This window comes from Coregonus clupeaformis, chromosome 27, assembly GCF_020615455.1.
Source record: "Coregonus clupeaformis isolate EN_2021a chromosome 27, ASM2061545v1, whole genome shotgun sequence".
NCBI lineage: Eukaryota > Metazoa > Chordata > Actinopteri > Salmoniformes > Salmonidae > Coregonus > Coregonus clupeaformis.
Window position 1 is genome coordinate 37,761,339 of NC_059218.1, and position 22,228 is coordinate 37,783,566.

At 43.1% G+C, this 22,228-nt stretch overlaps 2 protein-coding genes across 4 annotated transcripts in view; one reads left to right on the forward strand and one right to left on the reverse strand.

Annotated features, from left to right (window-relative positions):
* Positions 1-7,662: 7,662 nt before the first annotated feature.
* LOC121541236 (ubiquitin carboxyl-terminal hydrolase 8-like) lies at positions 7,663-9,997 on the reverse strand. Its single transcript, XM_041850214.2, is given in 2 exon segments — positions 7,663-9,447; positions 9,449-9,997. Coding segments are annotated over 2 exon segments (1,974 nt in total). The 5' UTR covers positions 9,704-9,997; the 3' UTR covers positions 7,663-7,728.
* An 11,066-nt stretch (positions 9,998-21,063) lies between these two features.
* Positions 21,064-22,228, forward strand: part of LOC121541914 (pleckstrin homology-like domain family B member 2) — a 30,867-nt gene continuing 29,702 nt past the window's right edge. For all 3 annotated transcript variants that reach the window (XM_045208185.1, XM_045208186.1, XM_045208187.1), the window contains exon 1: positions 21,064-21,164. The gene's annotated coding sequence lies outside the window, so the exon portion shown is untranslated. The remainder of the gene's footprint in view (positions 21,165-22,228) is intronic.

Sequence of the window (22,228 nt, forward strand, 5' to 3'; positions counted from 1 at the left end):
TACTCATCACGAACAACGATCATTGTTTACCCTCCACTACATCACTGATTGACACATGACTTGTGACATGTTTCATCTTGCAGTGGAATTGATTGGAGAGACGGGGCAAGAGCTGTCCATACCCTGCATTGCTCCACAGAACCTCCAGAACTTCTCCCTCACCTGGACCTTCACCAGAACCAATGATCCCACACTCATCCTCAGCTATGACAGCAGAATCAGGCAGACCTCCAACCTCTGGGAGGGCCGGGCTGGACTGGAGCAGGACCAGGTTCTGATGGGCAACGGATCCCTCCTCCTTCACAACCCAGAGAGTCAGGAACACTCAGGAACCTACACCTGTACATTCACAGGCTTCCAGAGGAGACACATGGTCCAAACCCAGGTCAACATCACAGTTACTCCAATAGGTAGGTGCACATTCATTAAATTGATATGTATATGTTCTTTACACTATTCATATAGAGTATATTATTACAAACACGCCAATACAAGCAGATAGTTAATGAGGAATCACAATGTCTGTTTCACAGTGGAGGATGAGCAGAACAGTGAGAGGTCATGGTGGGGCACAGCAGCCTCTGTCGCCTTCTTTGTCTTCACAGTTACTGTGGCCCTTCCACGGTGTCTAAGGCACAGAGGTAAGTGACTACACACCTCTAAATATAATTTTCATAATTATACTACCCAAAAGACATAGCTGTACACCTGATTGTATTTTCACCTATCTGTCCTGTAGGAAAGCAAACAACATATAATTGGAAAGATGGACGACCATTGCCTATAATGAGACCCTCACATGCAGGTAACCATAGCGCAGGGGTATTCAACTCTTACTGGAGTCTTTGGGTTCTCTGTTTTACCTGATAATGAATTACATCCACCTGGTGTCCCTGGTCTAAGTTCCTGATTAGAGGGGAACAATGAAAAAAAGCAGCGGAACTGGCTTTGTGGTCCAGAGTTGAGTTTGAGGTGACTAGAGCACGTGTCAAACTCATTACATGGAGGGCCGAGTGTCTGCGGGTTTTCACTCCTCCCTTGTACTTGATTGATGAAATAAGGTCACTGATTAGTAAAGAACACCCCTCACCTGGTTGCCTATGTCTTAATTGAAAGGAAAAAACAAAAACCCACAGACACTAGGCCCTCCGTGGAATGAGATTGACACATATCAGCTTGTTTTAAACTGTTCTTGAGGAGGATGACTGTGTTTGGTAAAATGCTATATTCTTGTGTTGTAGATACAGCAATAATCATGATTGGGTCAACTTTACACCAACAAAATGGAGCAGGTCTGGATGAAACAGGAACAAATGAACATAGACCACATAGCCAAGGATTGTACATATCTGGACCACATACACTAGAGGGTGACATAACACAGCCATATACTCCAAGACCGGATGAATTGGCAAGCGATGTTCCAGAGACAGCAGGACGTTCTTCACCACGATCACAGTCGCTACTGAGTGAGGAGCTAGATGGTGACACAATCAAACCACAAACACCAGGCAATGATGGACCACAGCCACACACACCAGAGAGTGATGAAGTAGGAAATGGTGGCCCTATACTTGGAAGTTATTCACAAGACCTTGATGCAACAATATCATATGCCCAAGAAGGGATGCCGGGACCATGTACATCAGGAGATGATGAAGAAGTAAGACTTCATCATCTACAGACACATGAGGAGGTCCCGTCAGACCAAACACCAGAGGAGTTGATTCCTCTGGATCAGATGACTCTGAAAGTGGTGCACACATCCAGGACATACCAGGTAGTAATGCACCAGGACCTTACATAACAGGAAGTGGCAGCATGTCATAATGGACTAGCGATTGAAGAGATACAGTACTTCTCACAGTACTGGAGCAGGCAAAGGTCAATGGTCACAGCTGAGGATGGACACATGGCTACATCAATATCCTCACAGAGTCATAGTCCATGTCCAACGCAGGCTGATGTGGCCAGACCTATGAACAATGCAACTATGGTCACCTTATCAAACTTTGGGATGGGTTGGATTTTGGGGGGGAAATTAGCATAAATGCAGTCAAAAATACTATTTAATTAGTTAACATCGCCCTGTTTGATATTTGCCATGAGTATACTGTTATGGTAACCTACATTTTCAGACTAACATTTTAATACATTTATTAAAGATAACTGGGTCAAGTTGTTTCTTTTCCTGACTCCTTGTCTGTTGCTTGGCCATGCTCACAGAGAATGAGACTGCAGGCTGCCCTGTGTTAAATGAGGTCAACGCGTGCACGTTTATCCTAGTCTCACACTGTGGAGGTAACACATCCCATTGGTGACAACTGATCCATGAAATGAAAGGGAATGTTTGACTAGTCAGGTTGCCCTGGTCCTCTGAAGGACGGAATTAAGTTCCCTCATTGCTTAGTAACCCTAATGCAGATTTTGACCAGGAAACGCTGTTAACTTCCTTTTAACCTATCATATATGATAATATCGGATCGAAAGTGAATCTAAGGAGATGACAAGTCTGGATGAAGAACTAATGAAAATATGCTTGTGTGACCCCTGGGTCAGAAGAAAGGGGGACCTTTGACCTACAGAGAACACCATTTCCTGCTTTTGTTCTGACTGCACTGGCCAGTAAGTAATAAACACTGTGTGCGTGGCTCAGGGGTATAGTGATCACAGAGAAAGCTGGTGGGAGGAGCTATAGGAGAACGGGATCATTATAATGGCTGGAATGGAATTAATGGAATGGAGTCAAACGCGTTGTTTCCATGTGTTTGATGTGTTTGGTACCATTCTATTGACTCCATTCCAGCCATTGCACTATAACGGTGACAAGCAGTGCCCACAAACTATTAGGGCCTACATAAAGCTGTCCCAACAGCAGAGCTTTCTTTTCAGCACCATGAAGTGAGTCCTTACCACTGTTACACCTGGCTATCAGCAGAGCCTTGTCTGGCAGTGAAATAGTTCATTCAGCCTCATTTACTGCCTTTAAAAAAAACATAGCTGACATGTCTGACTTGCTTAAACAAATGTGGTTTCTACTGACAATTGGGATGTACAAACTATGACATAAGGGGACGACGAACGGATAAGAGGCAATCCGTCATTTCGATGAAGACATTAATGAGCGAGCTAGGACGGACGTAGCCAATATAACTATTTGTTCAGCACTTTTGAAATGTACAGTGACAGAATTCAGAACATGGGCAGTTCTTACGGTATTCTCCCTGTACACCAAGTCAGAACCGTAGGATAAATAAAGGGTGCATATACATTTGAAGTCCGAAGTTTACATACACTTAGGTTGGAGTCATTAAAACTCGTTTTTCAACCACTCCACAAATCTATTTTTAACAAACTATAGTTTTGGCAAGTCGGTTAGGACATCTACTTTGTGCATGACACAAGTCATCTTTCCAACAATTGTTTACAGACAGATTATTTAACTTATAATTCACTGTATCACAATTCCAGTGGGTCAGAAGTTTACATACACTAAGTTGACTGTGCCTTTAAACAGCTTGGAAAATTCCAGAAAATGATGTCATGGCTTTAGAAGCTTCTGATAGGCTAATTGACATCATTTGAGTCAATTGGAGATGTACCTGTGGATTTATTGCAAGGCCTACCTTCAACCTCAGTGCCTCTTTGCTTGACATCATGGGAAAATCAAAAGAAATCAGCCAGGACCTCAGAAAAATAATTGTAGACCTCCACAAGTCTGGTTCATCCTTGGGAGCAATTTCCAAACGCCTGAAGGTACCACGTTCATCTGTACAAACAATAGTACGCAAGTATAAACACCATGGGACCACGCAGCCATCATACCGCTCAGGAAGGAGACGCGTTCTGTCTCCTAGAGATGAACGTACTTTGGTGCGAAAAGTGCAAATCAATCCCAGAACAACAGCAAAGGACCTTGTGAAGATGCTGGAGGAAACAAGTACAAATGTATCTATATCCACAGTCCTACAGTGGGGAGAACAAGTATTTGATACACTGCCGATTTTGCAGATTTTCCTACTTACAAAGCATGTAGAGGTCTGTAGTTTTTATCATAGGTACACTTCAAATGTGAGGGACGGAATCTAAAACAAAAATCCAGAAAATCACATTGTATGATTTTTAAGTAATTAATTTGCATTTTATTGAATGACATAAGTATTTGATCACCTACCAACCAGTAAGAATTCCGGCTCTCACAGACCTGTTAGTTTTTCTTTAAGAAGCCCTCCTGTTCTCCACTCATTACCTGTATTAACTGCACCTGTTTGAACTCGTTACCTGTATAAAAGACACCTGTCCACACACTCAATCAAACAGACTCCAACCTCTCCACAATGGCCAAGACCAGAGAGCTGTGTAAGGACATCAGGGATAAAATTGTAGACCTGCACAAGGCTGGGATGGGCTACAGGACAATAGGCAAGCAGCTTGGTGAGAAGGCAACAACTGTAGGCGCAATTATTAGAAAATGGAAGAAGTTCAAGATGACGGTCAATCACCCTCGGTCTGGGGCTCCATGCAAGATCTCACCTCATGGGGCATCAATGATCATGAGGAAGGTGAGGGATCAGCCCAGAACTACACGGCAGGACCTGGTCAATGACCTGAAGAGAGCTGGGACCACAGTCTCAAAGAAAACCATTAGTAACACACTACGCCGTCATGGATTAAAATCCTGCAGCGCACGCAAGGTCCCCCTGCTCAAGCCAGGGCATGTCCAGGCCCGTCTGAAGTTTGCCAATGACCATCTGGATGATCCAGAGGAGGAATGGGAGAAGGTCATGTGGTCTGATGAGACAAAATAGAGCTTTTTGGTCTAAACTCCACTCGCTGTGTTTGGAGGAAGAAGAAGGATGAGTACAACCCCAAGAACACCATCCCAATCGTGAAGCATGGAAGTGGAAACATCATTCTTTGGGGATGCTTTTCTGCAAAGGGGACAGGACGACTGCACCGTATTGAGGGGAGGATGGATGGGGCCATGTATCGCGAGATCTTGGCCAACAACCTCCTTCCCTCAGTAAGAGCATTGAAGATGGGTCGTGGCTGGGTCTTCCAGCATGACAACGACCCGAAACACACAGCCAGGGCAACTAAGGAGTGGCTCCGTAAGAAGCATCTCAAGGTCCTGGAGTGGCCTAGCCAGTCTCCAGACCTGAACCCAATAGATCATCTTTGAAGGGAGCTGAAAGTCCGTATTGCCCAGCGACAGCCCCGAAACCTGAAGGATGTGGAGAAGGTCTGTATGGAGGAGTGGGCCAAAATCCCTGCTGCAGTGTGTGCAAACCTGGTCAAGACCTACAGGAAACGTATGATCTCTGTAATTGCAAACAAAGGTCTCTGTACCAAATATTAAGTTCTGCTTTTCTGATGTATCAAATACTTATGTCATGCAATAAAATGCAAATGAATTACTTAAAAATCATAGAATGTGATTTTCTGGATTTTTGTTTTAGATTCCGTCTCTCACAGTTGAAGTGTACCTATGATAAAAATTACAGACCTCTACATGCTTTGTAAGTAGGAAAACCTGCAAAATCGGCAGTGTATCAAATACTTGTTCTCCCCACTGTATATCGGCATAACCTGAAAGGCCGCTCAGCAAGGAAGAAGCCACTGCTCCAAAACCGCCATAAAAAAGCCAGACTACGGTTTGCAACTGCACATGGGGACAAAGATCATACTTTTTGGAGAAATGTCCTCTGGTCTGATGAAACAAAAATAGAACTGTTTGGCCATAATGACCATCGTTATGTTTGGAGGAAAAAGGGGGTGGCTTGCAAGCCGAAGAACACCATCCCAACCGTGAAGCACGGGGGTGGCAGCATCATGCTGTGGGGGTGCTTTGCTGCAGGAGGGACTGGTGCACTTCACAAAATAGATGGCATCATGAGGAAGGAAAATGATGTGGATATATTGAAGCAACATCTCAAGACATCAGTCAGGAAGTTAAAGCTTGGTCGCAAATGGGTCTTCCAAACGGACAATGACCCCAAGCATACTTCCAAAGTTGTGGTAAAATGGCTTAAGGACAACAAAGTCAAGGTATTGGAGTGGCCATCACAAAGCCCTGACCTCAATCCTATAGAACATTTGTGGGCAGAACTGAAAAAGTGTGTGTGAGCAAGGAGGCCTACAAACCTGACTCAGTTACACCAGCTCTGTCAGGAGGAATGGGCCAAAATTCACCCAACTTATTGTGGGAAGCTTGTGGAAGGCTACCCGAAACATTTGACCCAAGTTAAACAATTTAAAGGCAATGCTACCAAATACTAATTGAGTGTATGTAAACGTATGACCCACTGGGAATGTGATGAAAGAAATAAAAGCTGAAATAAATCATTCTCTCTACTATTTTTCTGACATTTCACATTCTTAAAATAAAGTGGTGATCCTAACTGACCTATGACAGGGAATTTTTACTAGGATTAAATATCAGTAATTGTGAAAAACTGAGTTTAAATGTATTTGGCTAAGGTGTATGTATACTTCTGACTTCAACTGTAAGCAGACAATGAAAGCTCTTACAATATTTGATGATTACATTTCTCTAAAACAGGCTATAGGTTACATGTACACCACCAAGTCAGAACAGTAGGCTAAGTTATGACGGGGAAAGGGTCCAAATTATTAGGGTGAGGCACATGGGCTACTGACAGTTTACTACACAACATACACTTAGTATTACTTTCTTAGCTACAGTATACATATCTCCCTGACATATTACATCATTTAAGCAGCAGCATACAATACATTTTTGGACTCACCTTGTTGTGCTGTGCTGACTTGAACAGGAAGGTCATCAAACTGTCATCAAAGTCTGGCATTCTCTGGATTTATGGTGCTTTCATGACAACTGGGAACTCTGAAAAAAACAAGGTTGAATCATGACGTCAGTGATTTTCAGGTCAGAGCTCTAGAAAGAGGCCCGAGTTCCCGACTTGGAATTCTGAGTTCCGAGTTTCCAGTTGTTTTGAACGCGACAGAAGTCATGCTGGATTGACAGCATGGCCAATGTATTCAACTAGCCCATGGTGTTGAATGTTTATCCTTTTAAGCTTGGAAAAGAGACCCTTAAACCCAGACTTGAATTTTCGAGCTCTTCTCGTAGATTTTGTGGTGACTTAGTGTCCCCACGAGTGACAGAACACTGAGCCAATCACGGCACAACTAGAGAACAATACCAACCCCTACACTCCGTATTGTCCAATGGCTGCCATACCACCACATAAACATTTACATTACATTTAAGTCATTTAGCAGACGCTCTTATCCAGAGCGACTTACAGTTAGTGATTACATATATTTTTTTAAATACTGGCCCCCCGTGGGAATCGAACCCACAACCCTGGCGTTGCAAACGCCATGCTCTATCAACTGAGCTATATCCCTGCCGGCCATTCCCTCCCCTACCCTGGACGACGCTGGGCCAATATAAAGCACTGAGCTAGGCTGAAACACCTGCATTTTGGAGCTGCCTTACTCAAGAAAGCAAAAAAGAGACCATGTTTGTATGCGGCTTTATTTACTCAAAGATTTTAAAAAATACATTGTTTTCAAACTGATATGTGACACGTATTAATGCCAAAATAACGTGAAAAACAGGAAACAACAACAACAACAAAACATTATTTTTTTTTTTGCTAAACAGGTGGGGCTCAGATCTCTCACACACACACACACACACATATACTGTACAAACTCCCCTGTGTGTCCTTCCGCCCCTCACAGAGAGGAGTAGAATAAGATGCAAGCGGCAGAGGACTTGACTGAGGAGGTGGAGATGTCTGAAACATCCTTGTCTTGAAACTGGTACCACTGATGTTTGATGGTGTTCTTACAGAAGGCTGTGTAGTAGCCATAATCCAGACCCCCATAGTGATTAGAGACTGCAAACAGGTTGTATTTCTTGAGCCTCTGTTTTGGACCAATGACATACTGGGTCAGGTCCAGGTTCTCCAGAGGGAAGTCAACGTTGCTCTGGAGTTTCCGCATCCCTCTGCCATCGCAGGTCAATCGAAGTAAGTAAACCACTAGGATGGGCGGAACCTTCCAGATCTCCCATTTACTCATGGAGTCTCTTAAGGCTTTGCAGTGACTGCAGAACACCTTGTTATGGTTATCTAGCTTTTCCTCTCTACTGGACAGCTTCAGACAGTCGTGTAGGGAGCACTTGTTAGATGAAGCCAGTGGCAGGTTGCGGTGATCGAAGGTCTCGAAGGTGCGTGTCTTGTGTTGACAGGTGAGACACTGGACAGTGATCTTCAACTGACCGTGGAACAGAGCTACGATGATGGACTCATTCCGCAGCTTGTGTCTGCTCCAGGCCAGGTCGGCTGCCCTTTGGTCATCCAGGTGGTGGTCATTCACTTCCCATTGGTACAGCTTACTAGTGTCACCCTTATTGAGGTCCTCGTGTAGCCCATCTAGGAGGCACAGCATTAACTCCCTTGCATCCCGTGGTTCGTTGCCAGCAAACTGTTCGTTAACCTTTCCCATGGTAAACTTAAAGTCCCTGGGGCTGATACACTTATACAGGCCAGACCACATAGCCTTCATTATCACCCCAAACTCCTCCACTACTTCCCCCTTATGGCCCAGGATATTGGTCCTGTTAATATCTTCCTGGTAGTAGTTATTGGTGAAGTACTCAGCCATGGCTGGGATGTTACATAGACACTGCAGGATGCAGTTCATGTAACAGGTCCTGCTGTCACACAGTCCCGTCAGCATGGCACCCATCCCTCCATCCACAGGGTCTAGGTTACGGATCTTAGCTGCCGACAGCTTGGCGATCTCCATCTTGGCATACACTTCAGGACTGGGCTTAGTGATCTTGGCAGGGGCAGGTTGGGCAGGTGGCCTGGGGAATGCTGTATTTGGACATAGAGGGGGGGGTGGAGAGGGGGCCTGGGGAATGCTTGCCCCAGGGAGATAGAGGTGAACTTTGTTGGTTGGCGCGTGGTAGTAGCGGTAGGTACCTGTCACCGTGTTCAGGAACTTCATCCAGCCATCAGGCAGGCCTGCTACACTACAAATGGTGTCCTCATTCCTCGGTTTGGTCTGCGGCTCCCGCTGCTGGCCGGCCGGCGAAACCTGCAGTTCACGCTCAGGCTTTTGGGCGGGTAGAGGGGGGGCTGAAGGCTTCAGCTCCTCCAAAGAGGGGTAGCAGAAGTTCAGCTGAGGGAGGGTGTTGAGGGCGTGTTGTCGGGGGGGTCTGACTTTGGCGTTGGTCGTGTACATGTGGTAGAAGAGCAACCAGTTCTCATAGCCTCCCTCCAGAACCAGGGGTTCTCTGTGGAGATCTGTGGTGCTGTCCCACTTGTAGAGAGCGTCTTTGAGGCTCTTGAGTGGGGTCCCCAGTCTGAGGTCAGTGACACAGCTGAACCAGTCCAGTAATATGATGTAGTCTACGAACCCCCGTCTCTTCCACTGTTCTCTGGAAAGCTTCCGGCAGCCTGGCCTCGATCTGGTTCACAGTGATCCCTGGGTTGATAGCCTCCTCAGGGATGCTGATGCAGATCTGTGTGGGGACATGGATATGGGACTCCTCAAAGTCCCTGCCGCTACGGTTGTCCATAATGATGACAGTCACTGTCTGGTCCCTCATGATGTGGAACAGCCTGGCAGCTGTGATTCCTCCTCCAGGCACCACAGAGCTTGCAGACCAAGAGAGAAGCTCCTTAGCTTTCGAATCCATGGTGTTATCACTCCAGTCAATCCTCTGTAATGGCTTCCGAGATCAAGATTAACTTTCCCTTTAGAAACGTACAGCAGTGAAGTCAATATAAAATGATATACTGTTAGTGATCCCACTTGTTTCGTAGTAGTAGTTGTTGTTGTTTCGAATCTTGATTTTCAAAAAGATTTAAGTCCTTTTTATAAATTTCATAAATCAGTGAACACGATGTAACTGAAAGTAACAGCCCTGCTCTGTTCTTTACCTTTCCTGCTCATCCAGTTCTTTCTGCCAGCCAGAGCTGGAGCTTTCTGCAAAAACATGTACCTACATGTTGGGTGTGTTCGTGCTGTAAGGCTACTGAAGACGACAACAGATGACTACAGACAGAAGTCGACAGGGGAGGTGCATCTGCGACAGCCAAAAGTCGTATGCTGTAGGGGTTTTCCAACAGTAAGGCTCAGATCAATATGACAGTGTGATAGCTGCCGTTGTTTACAAAGGTTTTTCTTTATAATGTCAAAATAAAAATCTTGCTAAACCCCAAAATTGTAACGACCGCTCTGTCAGTTGGAGGCGAGGCTGTGGGCGGGGCTCGGGACCTTATCCACAGGTTAACTGTCAATTTGTTAGTCTGAAAATGGAAAAGGTGAAGGAATCTGCATTGTAAGTATCCATTTGATGTTCACAAGACCTTCTTTTCAAATACAGGCATTAAGTGAGGGCGGTCATCTGTACATTATATTTTGTGTTTCAGATGCGACCTTACAGACTCCATGCCACAATTCAACAATGGATCAAGTTAATTGAGCAAAAAAAATCTGATTATTGAAAGCACCCTTTTAGTTGTCAGTCATGACTCATGAGTCTTTCATTGAATGGCAACATGTATTTATGAAATATATTTTGGAACATACAATATTTTGCTAGCTACCACAACATTCTGTCAAAAATGTACTTCCAGACCATATATTTACATATATGAATATATGTAGAAATTAGGGCTGTCAAACTATTTTAAAAAATATTGAGTTAATCGCAGGATTTGCTGTGATTAATCCAGATTAATCGCAAATACAGAATTTGCTCAAATTTAGCTGTAATTTAAGATTTTTTATACAAAAAGCATTACAAGAATATTGACGTCTTGATTTTTTCCAAAATAACGGTTATTAAAATCAGGTAAATTGATAAAGCACACTTTCTTTAAACTCAATGTCAACTTGTTTTGACATCCCATTGTTTTCAGCTGTATTGATTATGTATTATTCAGTGTATTTTGAACACTTTCAGACAATGTGATTAATCACAACAAGAAAACAATTGTGCACTTAAATTACAAAAACTCTAGTAACTGATTAACTCTGACAGCCCTAGCAGAAATACATGAAAATGGCCAATTTTGTAATATGCCCATATATTTTTGCACATACAGTACCAGTCAAAAGTTTGGACACACCTACTCATTCAAGGGTTTTTCTTTATTTTGACTATTTTCTACATTGTAGAAAGGCACACACCTGTCTACAGTGCTTTCGGAAAGTATTCAGACCCCTTGACTTTTTCCACATTTTGTTACGTTACAGCCTCATTCTAAAATGGATTAAATAAATACAAATCCTCAGAAATCTACACACAATACCCCATAATGACAAAGTGAAAACAGGATTTAAAAATGTTTGCAAATGTATTAAAAATAAAAAACAGAAATACCTTATTTACATAAGCTATCAGACACTTTGCTCTGAGACTCGAAATTGAGCTCAGGTGCATCCTGTTTACATTGATCATCCTTGAGATGTTTCTACAACTTGATTGGAGTCCACCTGTGGTAAATTCAATTGATTGGACATAATTTGGAAAGGCACACACCTGTCTATATAAGGTCCCACAGTTGACAGTGCATGTCAGAGTAAAAACCAAGCCATGAGGTCGAAGGAATTGTCCGTAGCGCATGTCTGCAGCATTGAAGGTCCCCAAGAACACAGTGGCCTCCATCATTCTTAAATGGAAGAAGTTTGGAACCACCAATCGAGGGAGAAGGGCCTTGGTCAGGGAGGTGACCAAGAACCATGATGGTCACTCTGACAGAGCTCCAGAGTTCCTCTGTGGAGATGGGAGAACCTTCCAGAAGGACAACCATCTCTGCAGCACTCCATCAATCAGGCCTTTATGGTAGAGTGGCCAGACGGAAGCCACTCCTCAGTAAAAGGCACATGGCAGCCTGCTTGGAGTTTGCCAAAAGGCACCTAAAGGACTCTCAGTCCATGAGAAACAAGATTCTCTGGTCTGATGAAACCAAGATTGAACTCTTTGGCCTGAATGCCAAGCGTCATGTCTGGAGGAAACCTGGCACCATCCCTGCGGTGAAGCATGGTGGTGGCAGTATCATGCTGTGGGGATGTTTTTCAGCAGCAGGGACTGGGAGCCTAGTCAGGATCGAGGGAAAGATGAATGGAGCAAAGTACAGAGAGATCCTTGATGAAAACCTGCTCCAGAGCGCTCAGGACCTCAGACTGGGGTGAAGGTTCACCTTCCAACAGGACAACGACCCTAAGCACACAGCCAAGACAATGCAGGAGTGGCTTCGGGACATGTCTCTGAATGTCCATATTTTCAAAAACCTGTTTTTGCTTTGTCATTATGGGGTATTGTGTCATTATGGGGTATCCATTTTAGAATAAAGCTGTAACTTAACAAAATGTGGAAAAAGTCAAGGGGTCTGAATACTTTCCGAATGCACTGTATGTAGCCTACATAGAGTTGAAGTCTGAAGTTTACATACACCTTAGCCAAATACATTTAAACTTAGTTTTTCACAATTCCTGACATTTAATCCTAGTAAGAATTCCCTGTCTTAGGTCAGTTAGGATCACCACTTTATTTTAAGAATGTGAAATGTCAGAATAATAGTAGAGAGAATGATTTATTTCAGCTTTTATTTCTTTCATCACATTCCCAGTGGGTCATACGTTTTCATACACTCAATAAGTATTTGGTAGCATTGCCTTTAAATTGTTTAACTTGGGTCAAACGTTTTGGGTAGCCTTCCACAAGCTTCCCACAATAAGTTGGGTGAATTGTGGCCCATTCTTCCTGACAGAGCTGGTGTAACTGAGTGAAGTTTGTAGGCCTCCTTGCTCACACACGCTTTTCACTTCTGCCCACAAATGTTCTATAGGCTTGAGTTCAGGGCTTTTTCATGGACACTCCAATACCTTGACATTGTTGTCCTTAAGCCATTTTGCCACAACTTTGGAAGCATGCTTGTGGTCATTGTCCATTTGGAAGACCCATTTGCGACCAAGCTTTAACTTCCTGACTGATGTCTTGAGATGTTGCTTCAATATATCCACATAATTTCCCTTCCTCATGATTCCATCTATTTTGTGAAGTGCACCAGTCCCTCCTGCAGCAAAGCACCCCCACAGCATGATGCTGCCACCCCCGTGCTTCACGGTTGGGATGGTGTTCTTCAGCTTGCAAGCGTTCCCCTTTTTCCTCGAAACATAACGATGGTCATTATGGCCAAACAGTTCTATTTTTGTTTCATCAGACCAGAGGACATTTCTCCAAAAAGTATGATCTTTGTCCCCATGTGCAGTTGCAAACCGTAGTCTGGCTTTTTTATGGCGGTTTTGGAGCAGTGGCTTCTTCCTTGCTGAGCGGCCTTTTCAGGTTATGTCGATATAGGACTCGTTTTACTGTGGATATAGATACTTTTGTACCTGTTTCCTCCAGCATCTTCACAAGGTCCTTTGCTGTTGTTCTGGGATTGATTTGCACTTTTCGCACCAAAGTACGTTCATCTCTAGGAGACAGAACGCGTCTCCTTCCTGAGCGGTATGACGGCTGCGTGGTCCCATGGTGTTTATACTTGCGTACTATTGTTTGTACAGATGAACGTGGTACCTTCAGGCATTTGGAAATTGCTCCCAAGGATGAACCAGACTTGTGGAGGTCTACAATTATTTTTCTGAGGTCTTGGCTGATTTCTTTTGATTTTCCCATGATGTCAAGCAAAGAGGCACTAAGGTTGAAGGTAGGCCTTGAAATACATCCACAGGTACACCTCCAATTGACTCAAATGATGTCAATTAGCTTATCAGAAGCTTCTAAAGCCATGACATCATTTTCTGGAATTTTCCAAGCTGTTTAAAGGCACAGTCAACTTAGTGTATGTAAACTTCTGACCCACTGGAATTGTGATACAGTGAATTATAAGTGAAATAATCTGTCTGTAAACAATTGTTGGAAAAATTACTTGTATCATGCACATAGTAGATGTCCTAACCAACTTGCCAAAACGATAGTTTGTTAACAAGACATTTGTGGAGTGGTTGAAAAACTAGTTTTAATGACTCCAACCTAAGTGTATGTAAACTTCTGACTTCAACTGTACATGCACATACTGTATATGTTGTTAAAATATATGTAAATATGTTATTTTCCTGTATGGACTTTCGTCTACAGTCGGCTGCTTTTAGCCTTACAATTCGAACACGCCCATTGTGTTGCACTATGTCAAATATGTCAAATATTTTCACATGACCATCACCTTGTACTCTAAAATAAATTGAACACCTTCTCCCCTCATAGAATTAACTCAGAATAACGTTTACAACCACAAATAACAATAACTGTAGTGACCATGTGTTTATCAACGTGGATATCGGCTTTACTACTTCAGCTGCTTTTGTGGCACAGTCGATGCCACACAGGGCTAAGGGTCAGAAGGTGGAGGGTTGGCTGGCCACCACAGATGAGCTCACTCTGCCTGTTTCATTACACTATGATCAGAGCCAGCTGCAGACAATGATCAGCTAGGGGGGAATCAGATTTTCAACATTTTTATGCCATATTTATAATTATATAAAATATATGCAACTAATTTTCAACCAACAGGTTTCTGTGCCAATGCACCACACAACCAATAAACAAAGCATACCGACTTCGGGCACTTCAATATCATGGTTTGCGTTTTCATCACCACAATAAATAGACTATGTCAATATGGACAAACAGAAAATATATCCCTCCCTACCTTGTAGGCTTACCCAGTATCGAAGGCTTGGCTTGACAATCTCCGAATGTCATTAAACTTTTTGGTGTTTTGTAAAATATTTATTTTTCCATTCATCAATTGGCCGCTGATCAGTTTGGATTAATTGATTTGATTTGTCAGCAAAAAAAATACATACATACACAAAGATTTTTAAAGTGACCTGGGTTGCACATTAAAGTCGGGGACTTATTTCCATTGTGGTCCCTATTTTTGACATACAGTAAATACATATACAATGACATAGATACAGTCACATCACAGAGATAGAGATGATAAAATGCTCAACCTCCAGATGAGTATGAGCGGGGAGTTTAAGTACAATTCATACAAGCTTGTTTGTCTGGTAGCTTATTCTTTTGATATTTGGGGCTGCTGGTGAACCATGATGTGTAGGTATAATCAAAGTGACACTGGACTAATGCACTTGCTAGGTTTCCATCCAGTTGGCGACAGATTTTCATGTGAATATTCTAAAATCTTCATAAAAACAATATGCTGCGCTTTCACGATCAGCTGCAACAGGTTTTTGCACTAAGTACACCAAGTGTTCGGAGAAAATGAAAGCAATCCTGAAAAAGCACTGGCATATTCTGCAATCAGACAAACAAATTGCACACCTCTTCAAGGACCCCCCACTGGTCGTATATAAGCGTGGTCGCAATATTGGGGATAGTTTAGTGAGATCTGACTTTCCCCCTGAGCCAACTCTGACACTCTTGACACCTATTCCACACACAGTGCTATAGCACTACAAAAACCTCCTTCTTCGACACCCACATACAGGTTTAAAAATCCCTGTTAGGGGTATCATCTCATGCAAAACGAAGAGAGTAATCTATCTCATCACCTGTACATTTGGGAAAGCCTACGTAGGACAAATGAAAAGACAATTAAAACAACGCATAGCTGAACACCGCAGCTCAATCAGGTGTAAGAACACAGACTATCCAGTAGCAGCTCACTTTGTTGAAGCTACCCATCCCACCTCCTCCCTCAAATACACAGGCATTGAGCATGTTGCTAAACCAAGGAGAGGAGGTAACATCGAGACCCTACTACTACAGAGGGAGGCCTACTGGATATCCTTTTTACAAAACATTGACCCCTAGTGGTCTGAATATTGACTTTGATCTCAGGCCCTTCTTATGACCAATTATATTTTCTGTGAACAGGTCTTGAAAATGAATGTATTCTTTCTACAGCTTATCAGCGTACACCCAATATGTTCCCCCTGTTGATGATGCTTATTATGCATTATGGTTGAACCAAAAGATTACAGGTAACAAAAACATTTTGTGAAATTGGAAATATTTAAATATATAGGTGAAATTAAATGAAACAATGTATGTTGATGCTAATGTTATGCTAATGCTAATGATAACAATGGCATAATATATTCAATATGCTGTGGCTATTGTCTTTTAACAGCTTCGCTCAATTCATTCTGATTAACCTAGCAATTACGACACACCCATCACTATTGTCATTGGTTGCACTAATTGCACTGTTTGTCTAAATAACCAGGTTCAAGCATTCATGACATTACCCTGAAGAAGGCACAGTGATGCCAAAACGTTGGTGTTTTACCCAATAAATTACTGGGAGTTTATACATAGAGTGTGAGACTCTCTTTATACACAATACACATAACGACAAAGAAAAACAGGTTTTTAGAAATGTTTGCAAATTATAAAAAATATAAAACTGAAATATCACATTTACATAGTTATTCAGACCCTTTACTCAGTACTTTGTTGAAGCACCTTTGGCAGTGATTACAGCCTTGAGTCTTCTTGGGTATGACGCTACAAGCTTGGCATACCTGTATTTGGGGAGTTTCTCCCATTCTTCACTGCAGATCCTCTCAAGCTCTGTCAGGTTGGATGGGGAGCGTCGCTACACAGCTATTTTCAGGTCTCTCCAGAGATGTTCAATCAGGTTCAAGTCCGGGCTCTGGCTGGGCCACTCAAGGATATTCAGAGACTTGTCTCGAAGCCACTCCTACGTTGTCTTGGCCGTCTGCTTAAGGTCGTTGTCCTGTTGGAAGGTGAACCTTCGCCCCAATCTGAGATCCTGAGCACTCTGGAGCAGGTTTTCATCAAGGATCTCTCTGTACTTTGCTCCTTTCATCTTTCCCTCAATCCTGACTAGTCTCCCAGTCCCTGCAACTGAAAAACATCACCACAGCATGATGCTGCCACCACCATGCTCCACCGTAGGGATGCTGCCAGGTTACCTCCAGATGTGACGCTTGGCATTCAGGCCAAAGAGTTCAATCTTGGTTTCATCAGACCAGAGAATCTTGTTTCTCATGGTCTGAGAGTCCTTTAGGTGCCTTTTGGAAAACTCCAAGCGGGCTGTCATGTGCCTTTTACTGAGGAGTGGTTTCCGTCTGGCAACTCTACCATAAAGGCCTGATTGATGGAGTGCTGCAGAGATGGTTGTCCTTCTGGAAGGAACTCTGGAGCTCTGTCAGAGTGACCATTGGGTTTTTGGACACCTCCCTGAACAAGGCCCTTCTCCCCCAGTTGTTCAGTTTGGCCGGGCGGCCAGCTCTAGGAAGAGTCTTGGTGGTTCCAAACTTCTTCCATTTAAGAATGATGGAGGCCACTGTGTTCTTGGGGACCTTCAATGCTGTAGAAATTGTTGGTACCCTTTCCCAGATCTGTGCCTCGACACAATCCTGCCTCTGAGCTCTACGGACAATTCCTTTGACCTCATGGCTTGGTTTTTGTTCTGACATGCGCTGTCAACTGTGGGACCTTGTATAGACAGGTGTGTGCCTTTCCAAATTATATCCAATCAATTGAATTTACCACAGGTGGACTCCAATCAAGTTGTAGAAACATCTCAAGAATGATCAATGGAAACAGGATGCACCTGAGGTCAATTTTGAGTCTCATAGCAAAGGGTCTGAATACTTATGTAAATAAGGTATTTCAGTTTATATTTAATTTTTTATTTGCTAAACTTTCAAAAAAACTGTTTTCACTTTGTCATTATGGGGTATTGTGTTTAGATTGATGAGGGAAATGTTTTATTTAATCCATTTTAGAATAGCGCTGTAACGTAACAAATTGTGGAAAAAGGGAAGGGGTCTGAATTCTTTCCGAATGCACTGTATATACAAAAGTATATGGACATCCCTTCAAAATAGTGGATTCGGCTATTTCAGCCACACCCATTGCTGACAGGTGTATAAAATCGAGCACACAGCCATGCAATCTCCATATACAAACATTGGCAGTGGAATGGCCTTACTGAAGAGCTCAGTGACTTTCAACATGGCACCGTCATAGGATGGCACATTTCCAATAAGTCAGTTCATCAAATTTCTGCCCTGCTGGACTGCCCCGGTCAACTGTAAGGGCTGTTATTGTGAAGTGGAAACGTCTAGGAGCGACAATGGCTCAGCCGCGAAGTGGTAGGCCACACAAGCTCATAGAACGGGAATGCCAAGTGCTGAAGCGCGTAAAAATCCTCTGTCCTCGGTTGCAACACTCACTACCGAGTTCCAAACTGCCTCTGGAAGCAACGTCAGCACAATAACTGTTTGTCGGGAGCATCATGAAATTGGTTTCCATGGCCGAGCAGCCACATACAAGCCTAAGATCACCATGCGCAATGCCAAGTGTCGGCTGGAGTGGTGTAAAGCTCGCCTCCATTGGATTCTGGAGCGGTGTAAACGCGTTCTCTGGAGTGATGAATCATGCTTCCATCTGGCAGTCCGATGGACGATTCTGGGTTTGCAGATGCCAGCAGAATGCTACCTGCCCCAATGCATAGTGCTAACTATAACATTTGGTGGAGGAGGAATAATGGTCTGGGGCTGTTTTTCATGGTTTGGGCTAGGCCCCTTAGTTCCAGTGAAAGGAAATCTTAACGCTACAGCATACAATGACATTCTAGACGATTCTGTGCTTCCAACTTTGTGGCAACAGTTTGGGGAAGGCCTTTTCCTGTTTCAGCATGACAATGCTCCCGTGCACAAAGCGAGGTCCATACAGAAATCATTTGTCGAGATCGGTGTGGAAGAACTTGACTGGCCTGCACGGAGCCCTGACCTCAACTCCATTGAACAACTTTAGGGATTAATTAGAACGCTGACTGCGAGCCAGGCCTAATCGCCCAACATCAGTGCCCCAACATCACTAATGTTCTTGTGGCTGAATGGAAACAAGTCCCTGCAGCAATGTTCCAACATCTGTGGAAAGCCTTCCCAGAAGAGTGGAAGCTGTTATAGCAGCAAAGGGGGGACCAACTCCATATTATTAATGCCCATGATTTTGGAATGAGATGTTCGACGAGCAGGTGTCCACATACTTTTTGTCATGTTGTGTATATATACACTACCGTTCAAAAGTTTGGGGTCACTTAGAAATGTCCTTGTTTTCGAAAGAAAAGCAATTTTTTTGACCATTAACATAACATCAAATTGATCAGAAATACAGTGTAGACATTGTTAATGTTGTAAATTGCTATTGTAGCTGGAAACGGCTGATTTTTAATGGAATATCTACATAGGCGTACAGAGGCCCATTATCAGCAACCATCAGTCCTGTGTTCTAATGGCACGTTGTGTTTGCTAATTGCTTTTTCTTTGCAACTCTGCCTAGAAGGTCAGCATCCCGGAGTCGCCTCTTCACTGTTGATGTTGAGACTGGTGTTTTGCGGGTACTATTTAATGAAGCTGCCAGTTGAGGACCTGTGAGGCGCCTGTTTCTCAAACTAGACACTCTAATGTATTTGTCCTCTTGCTCAGTTGTGCACTGGGGCCTCCCACTCCTCTTTCTATTCTGGTTAGAGCCAGTTTACGCTGTTCTGTGAAGGGAGAAGTACACAGCGTTGTACGAGATCTTCAGTTTCTTGGCAATTTCTCGCATGGAATAGCCTTCATTTCTCAGAACAAGAATAGACTGACGAGTTTCAGAAGAAAGTTATTTGTTTCTGGCCATTTTGAGCCTGTAATCGAACCCACAATTGCTGATGCTCCAGATACTCAACTAGTCTCAAGAAGGCCAGTTGTATTGCTTCTTTAATCAGCACAACAGTTTTCAGCTGTGCTAACATAATTGCAAAAGGGTTTTCTAATGATCAATTAGCCTTTTAAAATGATAAACTTGGATTAGCAAACACAACGTGCCATTGGAACACAGGACTGATGGTTGCTGATAATGGGCCTCTGTACGCCTATGTAGATATTCCATTAAAAATCAGCCGTTTCCAGCTACAATAGCCATTTACAACATTAACAATGTCTACACTGTATTTCTGATCAATTTTATGTTATTTTAATGGACCAAAAATTGCTTTTCTTTTGAAAACAAGGACATTTCTAAGTGACCCCAAACTTTTGAACGGTAGTGTATATATATATATATATATATATATAAAGGAAGAGAAGCTTAGGCCTAACCCCAGAGAGATAGAGATATGCTGGTGGCATGCTACAACACCGACATGCATTTCTTTATGTCAGATGGCTACTGCGTCTGCTATACAGATGTAGACGTACAGAAGGAGGATAATTCGTAAATAAGCATTATATTGTTAGATTATATTAGTAACTCTGGTAAGCCTGAAACAGTCTTCCTCACCTCAAGTTCAACTGTTGGAGTCAGTTGTAGCGCCGGGGCGCATTGCCTTCATATCATAGGCCTGCAGTAGCTAAAGCTTAATAATAGCCACACCATACCAAACCTTCACAAACGTTTCTAAACTTTATTAGGGTAATATCAAAAGTAAATCAAGCCATTGTTTATAGGGAAAATGTGAGCAGAAGAGTGAATTTAATCCAAGGAAAAAACTCACTACCCTTCCCTGTGCCCCCCAAAACCACACAACCCTCCCCAAAGCAAAAAAAAATAAACAGTTTGACAACCCTCCCCTAGTAAATTTCGATCTGTCCCTAAATGGGACCTGTGGAACTCCACAGTAGGCTATAACCTAATGGTGACTCCTTATGGCTGCCTCTGTTCCTATGCTTATAAACCTCCTACTGCTGGGCCAACCTTGTTCATAGTCATTAATGGTTACACAGTATCACTCGAACCTTCCACCATAAGGGAATAATAAGCACTTCATAACTTTTGAGGAACATTTTGTTTTCCGGCTGGCACTGGCCAAAGAAAGTTTTTCAATGTCTTTAATGGGAGGGGGGGGGTTTCCTGTTTACAAAAATCCTTCCGTCCAGAAGAGATGACAATCCGCAAGTTTCATTCCACCGATAATGCCACAGTCTTCTTTTGGACATGGGAATGTTCTGTCGAGAGTCGAGACCCTCATGGCAACGAAGACCCCCCCCAACGAACAGTGTATCGCCCTGTAAAGAGATGCCCTCCTCGTAATCAGATTAATTTGGCATTAATGTCCATTTCGGGAGTTATGACTGAAGCTAGCAGTTCGACTTCAACAATGGTACGTATTTTTCCTGCAACTTTACAAGTGATCATGGTGGTCTGAAGCTATAGCTGATTTTTTTTAAATAACGTTGCTTCCTACACTGTTAGTTATTTTCTCATTTTTAAACAGTCTCTGATAGTAGGCTACAAAAGTTGTAATCCTAAACACTGCGGGTAACAATTGCTACATTGTTTTCCCTCTGAATAATGTGACTTGCAGCAGCAGTTTCGAATGTATGTATTCGAAACATTTTATGATCTGGCTCCAGGGGAGAGCTGTTACTAGGATTCCATTGGAGGAGAGATGTGAGAGACAGCACTCTGATGGTATTTATACTATAAACAGAACTGTATGTCCATGGTCATTAGGACAGGAATGACTTTGAATACATGTGGAGGATGTAACGTTTTACCAATTGATTAAAACTATATAGATCAGGAGCTGACTCTTGAACTCTTGAAGGGAAATTATGGTAGATATAGTGATATATAGTGACCATTTGCCCTGTTGTGTCATTCCCCTCCTGAGCTCATGATGGACTTTCAGACAATAGCCCACTATTAAGATTCACTCTGGACCATGACCTTGTTCCCAGAGCCTAAACACAGCATGGGTGTTTTGACCTGCAATAACACAGCTGAGGGAACACACAATCTGTTTCTGCTTAGGTGGGTTTTTAAAAGAGTGGCAAAGTGGTGCAGAATCCAAGAGATTTACTGTATTAGAGGGAGACAAGTTTTACACAGGCATGCACTTCTTTGGCAATGTTTACTTTGTGAACTGCACCACAGACACTGACCCTAGGCGGCCATTCCCTCTGTGTTTTACTGACCAAGGGAAACGTCTATGTTCAGCGTGGTGTCAGACAGATTTGGGTGATCTGGGGATGTTGTATAAAGACCAGACTCAGCTTGGTAAAGAGGCCACTATTTTCACACTCTGACAGTGTTGCATTCTGGGCATGCATGCCTCTGTATTCTGAACATTCTTGAAATTCATGAAAATGGCCTGACAATACAGTATTAATCACTTTACTGATCCGATGTGCTCCTGGGAATATTAATCACTTTTGTATTGTG